The following is a 6,945-nucleotide window of genomic DNA, read 5'->3' as shown; positions in this document are numbered from 1 at the left end:
ATCAGACAGGAAAGTGAAGGGAAATCTCCCCAATGGAACACAGAGTGCAGAAAATAAGCTAACAGGGCTTATACCTTCCCTTACTCCATCCAAAACAGGGTTTTGGCTTCAGCTCGGTTTTTAGAACTGAAGCTTCATCTACATTCTCCGTTTATTATAAGAGAATATATATTATTATATGAGCCAGGCAATTGACATTTTGTAGCCTCTCTGGGTCCCATCTGTCTCTCCTGACAGGTCATTGGTGACTCGGCTGTACTGTCATTGCCAGAAGCTAGGTGGATGTGCTCTCGGGAGTGGATCTTCATCACACTCTCAATTAGAAGGACTTTACTAAACACAGCCACAGAGAAAAACACAGCGAGGCGCTTCCACCTGACCTGTCAATCATCCCAGAGCCCGCCTCCAGCTCCGCCCACCGTTCCAGGCACTGGCCTTCCCTTGGCTCATTTTGTGATTCCGCCTGAGCAATCAGAGACGGGATTGGACTGGGCGGGGCCAGCTGGGAAGCAGCGTTGGGTTTTGCTCCGTCAGTAACACATGTCAGGGTAGAGAGAGCGGAGATCTCACACGAAGAAGCAGCATCGGTACCGGGCCTCCCATCGGCTTCTGTCTGCGATCTGTGTGCGCACGGCTGGACTGCCCGCAGGACTTGTGTGCACTGTCGGAACCCCGGGACTTCATCCCACCTCCCGGACAACTTGCGGCTGTGTAGAGCCGAGGATCTGTGCGCCTTGGAAGGGACTAGCTGGGATCGCACGGCCGCTGTGTCTGCGGCAACTACAAGTGGACGTGTGAAAGTAGTGTCACTCCCTGCGATCGGCGCCGCTGCCCAGGAGGGAGAGGTAAGCCCGGCTGTGTATGGAGCATCATCACCGTGCCTGTTGTCCAGGGACAGTGACAGCCAAGGGCGGAATGGGCAGCTGCCAGGGGCCCCGGACTCTAGGGGGGCTCCATGATGCTCAGCATTATTTCTTTTTACTTTGCAAGTCTATTAAGACTTATTTCCAAGTCAGCCGTGGCAAGCTTCTTCCCATCAGCCTTCTTTATATCACCCCTTCTATTCATTCACATCAATCCCTGGCCCCAAGAGCTTGCAATCTAAGGTCCCTATCTTACACACTAGGGATGATTTAGATAGGAAATGCCTGTGGAGTGTGGGAAGAAGCTGGAGTAAGCACAGGGAAACTCCATGCAGATAGTAACCTGGATTTGAAGCGGGGGACCCTGCTAAGCACTGAGCTGTATACACACTCCCTGGAAGTGTTCTTTTCATAGGATCTGCCACCATGGCATGTGTCATGTATAATCACAAACAGCGGGCTTCTATCTATGTCAGAAGCAATCCAAAGCTTCCCATGTACACGTATGCATGATCCGTCTGAACGCTGCCCGGGGCCCAATGGATCTTGCCATAAGCCCTGCCATAAGATCCCTCTTCTCTGCTTGCTTCATTTCCAGTCATCTGTTTACTTTTTAAAGGGCAGTATTAGTAAACATGTCACAATTGGGATGCATCAGACAGTAATCACTAGCCTGTGTTTCCCGAGCACAGTGTCCCTGGAAATCCAGTAAGCCGAGCTGCGGCCGGTCAGATTGGCCCCTTAAGCCTCGCTCTCTTGCTTCCCCCTGCAGTCTCTGTACTGGAACTCCTAGCACTTCTGATTATGGAGCAGAACCCTCATGCAGATAATCAGCTTCCCTGGACGATATCCCACCCCCCTCCCTTTCCTCCTTTTATGTTTCCTATGGAATGAAATCTAGTGACTTGCCTAATTAAAACGCAGCCTTGAATTAAGAATCTAGTTTTTTGTTTTTTTTGGTGTTACAAACGACCCTCCTCCCCTCTACGGAGATCTCTGTGAAATGAAAGACTTTGCCTCTGCCTCTAGCTGCCACTGCTGGCTCTTACACTGCTGGCCCCCCCCTTACATTCTCTAAATTGCCTGGCTATATAATTTATGTAGCAGCTCTATTAAAGTTAAAAGGTTTTTATTTCCTCAACTGCAATGAAACTTGATGAGAGCCCTCCCTATAAGTTATCTTGAGAGTCCTTTCTGGTCACTTCAGCAGGATTCATCTCTAGTAGATTTAATCAGCATTAAGGTATTGCTTGTCTTTAAGAGCTTTACTTAATGTGGTTACTGGATGCCTGGCACAGTGTCATGTTTCTTTTATCATTTTTCTTTAATTCAACGTTCTACCGGGATCGGGACAGGTTAGGCGGTCGTCCTCGAAAGAAATTCGAAATGACCGGTGGGAGTGTTTGGGCGAAAAAGAGAAATAAAAAATGGAAACATTTGGTAGATTCTAGGCAGGAAATGCGGATTCATTTAGAGGTTGTAGATGAAAATGTTACCAAAAGCCATTTGTTGAGTAATGCATCAGATAAAAATCAATTTACATAAAGGTACGATGCATTTGGGTACACGAAGATAATGGCTTTTAGAGTGGTTCCGTTTCCCAAGTCCTAGTGTTTTGTTACAGCTTAATAGGCACAGTTCTGATTATGGCAGATTATGTGGTTTTATTTACTGTCCTCTGCAAACAGTGGCTGGTAACTGCTGCCACCAACTTCAGACTGTCTGCAAACTTTGTGTTCTGGTGGGATGTGTGTGTCTGATGATTGCATGTGGCTAAAGCCACCAAGGCAGGAGGGCTTGAAGCCTTACTGGATTGCTATAAAGCCATTATCGCATTATGCCAAAGCTTGATTAGAAAATGCATTAGTTCGTTCCCTCAGGATGACATGCTGCTGCAGATCTTCTTTTGAAAGGGCTTGCTCAGTTTCCTGTCAAGAAGGTAATGCAGCAAGTCCAACCTTCATGTTTTAGATGCATCATGTGGGTTAGACCACCTGCATGTTGTTAGGGAGAACTGTGGAGATTTTGCAAGTCAGGAGCATGGTAGCCAGGTGGGTCTTTTTCAGGAGCTATAATATTTAAGGAAGAGGGGGGGGTGGTTGGTGGAGGGGGCAACTGAATATGCAATGTAGGAGCCAGTCTGTCCAGGTTGGTTTTTTCCAGGAGCTATAATAACATTTAGCACTGTTTAAGGAAGGGGGGGACAAATGAATATGGAATTTAGGAGCCAGTCTGTCCAATCGTGGAGCCAGCTCCATGGACAACTACTAGAGAAACCCTCAAAAGTTAGGTGCCAGCTTAAATCTTAAGAAGCTACCTGGCTCCTGGGATTTGTCCAGCCCTGGTCTAAAGCACTATGTTACCCTAGTCTATAGATGTATAAAGCAAGGGCTAGACAAATTCTATGAGACAGGTAGACATTTTGGCCCCTAACCTTTTTAAATGGTTTTTCTGGTTGTTGCTCCTAAAAATAAAATCTGATGCCTCCTGAATTTCATATTCATTTGTCCACCCCTGTGTTAAGCCATCTAGTGTTTCTTCAAAATGAACAAGTATGGTTTGACAATCGGCCAATTTAAGCCACATTGACAACGGCGAAATGAGTTCCCTCACTGTTGGTCTACACTGTGTACTGTTAGTGGTGCTCTGCATTCTGCAGTTGTGTTGACAGTCAGATGTTTCTTTCCTGACTTATCTGTAAATAGAAGCCCCTTTTGAAGGTGTAGATTCATTGCATTTAAATTGCTGATCAAGGACAGATTAGTGAGACAAAAGTGTCATGTTTGTATAGGCTGTTAACAGGGCTTCCTAAAGTTCAGCTCTGTTTGTTTGTCCCAAATTGCAAAGCAACATTCATTGATCACCCCCCCCTTTCCCTTGAAATCAAATGAGATTTCTGCTGATCAGCAATAATAGAAAATTGATTATAACTGCTGCCATAAGAAAAAAAAAAAGTGGCATATAGATGAAAAACCGGTCTGACGAGTTTTTACCCCATTCTCTGCTTGAATGGTGATAGATTTCTTAAATTACTGTAGTTTGGGCTTTGAGAGGTCATGCCTACGGAAAAGACTTGAACGCTTTCCATAGCTTGCACTTTAATCCTCCCACTTTAAGTAAACCAATACAATTGTTGTCTAGTTCCGCTAATTATCCATTACTTTAATCTTTCGGAAACTTTTCTTTTTTATAAAAAAAATGTTGTCTTGGTGTGTCGTCATCAACCTTTTTGTCATTTTAAAGGGGAGTGTTTTAAACTCGGGATCCTGCTTGGGTCTCCACAACTTTAGACAGCAGGGTAAAGTGATATCTGGTGGGTGGCACTTCAAGGGAACTCACTGACCCCAAACAAAATAAACTAGCCCTTGGCTGTCTCTATCGTTAGGTTGGTCCAAAGATTTGCTACTGTAGAAGGTTGAAAGAACTCCTCAGTAATTCTTTTTTTTTTTTTTTTTCTCCCTTCCACTTTGTGCTTCTCTCTCCTCTTAGATCATGGTGAACCCAGGTAGTAGTGCCCAGCCACCCCCAGTGACCGCTAGCACCCTCTCCTGGAAAAGATGTGCCGGATGCGGAGGCAAGATCGCAGACCGGTTTCTGCTCTATGCCATGGACAGCTACTGGCACAGTAGGTGTCTGAAGTGCTCGTGCTGTCAAGCTCAACTTGGGGAAATTGGTACCTCGTGCTACACAAAAAGTGGGATGATCCTGTGCAGAAATGACTACATCAGGTTTGTGTCTTTTTCACTTTGTTTTTTTCTCGATTTTGTATAAACCAATTCAAAATGGCTACGATATCCCATGATGGCAAGTATGCCTCAAATCTAACCCGTCCAACCATATAGGTGTCTCTTAAAAAAAAAAAAAAAAAGTGATTGCACATAGGGGTGCAACTAACTTGTGAGCCAGATCAGATTGTAATGACATCTTGAGTTGATATTCCTGAAGAAACGTGTGTAAATATTGAATGATTTTATCTATGCATAGTTTCCACTTCACACATGACCAAACATGCTGAATGTTCTAATTACCAGCACTAGTTTGGGCATCTTTTTGCATTCCCTTCCTGCAGAAAATGATCCATTTCCTGACTTCTGGATGCAATCATCCAAAGTAATAACCCATTAATTGCGCAAGGTGTGAGCAAAGATTAATTGCATGTCCATCATACTTTCTAATGTCATTTTAAAGACGGGAATTGATAAGGAATGGTGTGCTGGCTTGATCCGTCCAGGTGAAACCAAGCTTCTTAAGTCATTACACAGAAAAGCATTTGAAGGATTACATATTTAATTTAAGTGAACGGTTTAATACACTGATGCACCTGGATGCCCTGTACTTCCAGATACGTTTTGTTAAAGATTACCTTAACCAAGCCATTAGCGCATTAAATAAAAGCACTAAGAGAATAAAAAAATGTTTTATTATATATCTTGTACTAGTACGTAATGCACTGGGTTAATGCACTTTTTTCCCCCTTTTGTTAGTAATGGCTCTACTCTTTACTCCTGGTAAGGAAATTTATCTATGACCCAGGTTAAATGTAATGCCCCTTTAGAACAGATTTAGTGCTAAAATGATAGAGTCCAAATAATATAACCTATGTCCTCTACAGAACCCTGATGTCTTCAATCAGCTAAATAGAAGTAATATTCTCAGTGAAAAGGCCATTGAGGGATTGCAACATTCATTTCACTAAGTGTTTTTTTAGCCTTAAATGTTCGAAAACCGGCACGTAGTTCAGCAAAACGGTTCCCATCCTTTACATTCCTGTTGCAGCTAGAGAAACTACTCTGAGCCTGACAGAATTTGAAAAGAAATGGGGTGGAACATGAGGAAGAGGGCCATTTGTGGAAAGTGTAAAAGTGGACACCATTGTCCAGATGTTGTGTGGGCTACCGGTCATTAACAACAAGTTGGAAGCAGTTTGTTGCTAATTACGGTTCTCTTAGATTCCAGGCAATAATAAAAACTTAACCTAGGGGTGAACAAATGAATGGAATTCAGGAGCCAGCAGGATCTTCTTTTTTTTTTTTCTTTAAGAGCCAGTTCCATTGACAACTAAAGAAAAACCTCAAAAGTTAGGTGGCAGCTGTTACATTTTTAAGGAGCAATTGGCAACCTGGCTCCTGGGTTTTGTCCAGCCCTGACTTCACCTGTACATAGGTGAGTGCCAGGATTTTGAGGAACCTGTTTAAAGCACAGCTATTTTGTTGTGTGGTTATTCTCCATAACTCGATGCGTGCCTTCAAATCTTGTCTTGACAGCTATTAAGATGAAGGTGTTAAGTTCAGATGTGTCATTGGGTTGACCACAAATATCTAAGATGGTATGTAACAGGTATTTAACCAATCCCTTAGTTATTATCTAGTTTGTATTGCTATGGCATTAAAACAAAGTAATATTTTATTAATGAGGTTTCATCCAAGCTACATTTAAAACGGTGCCTCTGATACTGATAACATTAGGGATCAAACTTTTAAATTGGATGTTTTTGGCTTTTAACGGTAGCTGGCAATGTGGCCAAGTACGAAGGTAAAGATGTGGCCAGAAATGTCTTTAAGGAGTTTGATGGAAAGATATGATTGTCTTTGAAATGCACCTTCTGAGCGAGTCCAAACAAAGTGCTTCTGCTCTCCCCTTTGGGTTTGAGTGTGGTGATGGAAGGGGGGGTGGCAAATCCACCGCTTCCATTAATGAAAGTGCTTTTGGTGGGAGACTGACATGCAGCTCACAATCGCAGATTCGAGATAAAACAGGCTGACAGTGAATACACACAATTAAAAGCTTTAATTAGTGACTCCTCCATTTTCTTTTAGTCCTGATAGGTTTTATCTAATGAGATCTGGGCCCTGGCTTAGATCTGCTCAGAATGACGTGTCCAAACTGAATGAGAGCTGCATCGCAAACAAAACATTTAATTAACAAAATTGGCCTGTAAGAGAGGGGATTATTAACCAGGGATGAGGATTCAGACTGTTAAAGGGCCAGAGCCTGATCGCTGGGAAACATTAAAAGGATTTGGCGAGACGATGATGTGATTACAGCATCTTTGATTCTAAAGTTGCTGCCTTGTCAAGGGGGG

At 43.3% G+C, this 6,945-nt stretch overlaps 1 protein-coding gene across 1 annotated transcript in view; it reads left to right on the top strand.

Annotated features, from left to right (window-relative positions):
* The first annotated feature begins 681 nt into the window (after window positions 1–681).
* LMO4 (LIM domain only 4) overlaps window positions 682–6,945 on the top strand; it is a 44,404-nt gene continuing 38,140 nt past the window's right edge. Inside the window, exons 1-2 of the mRNA XM_018555913.1 lie at window positions 682–845; window positions 4,353–4,591. Of these exons, the coding sequence (XP_018411415.1) occupies window positions 4,356–4,591 (236 nt within the window). The 5' untranslated portion in view covers window positions 682–845; window positions 4,353–4,355. The remainder of the gene's footprint in view (window positions 846–4,352; window positions 4,592–6,945) is intronic.

This window comes from Nanorana parkeri, unplaced genomic scaffold (assembly GCF_000935625.1).
Source record: "Nanorana parkeri isolate BGI_ZX_2015 unplaced genomic scaffold, ASM93562v1 scaffold217, whole genome shotgun sequence".
Lineage (NCBI taxonomy): Eukaryota > Metazoa > Chordata > Amphibia > Anura > Dicroglossidae > Nanorana > Nanorana parkeri.
The sequence above is the reverse complement of the archived record's forward strand: the minus strand, read 5'-3'. Positions and strand labels throughout refer to the sequence as shown.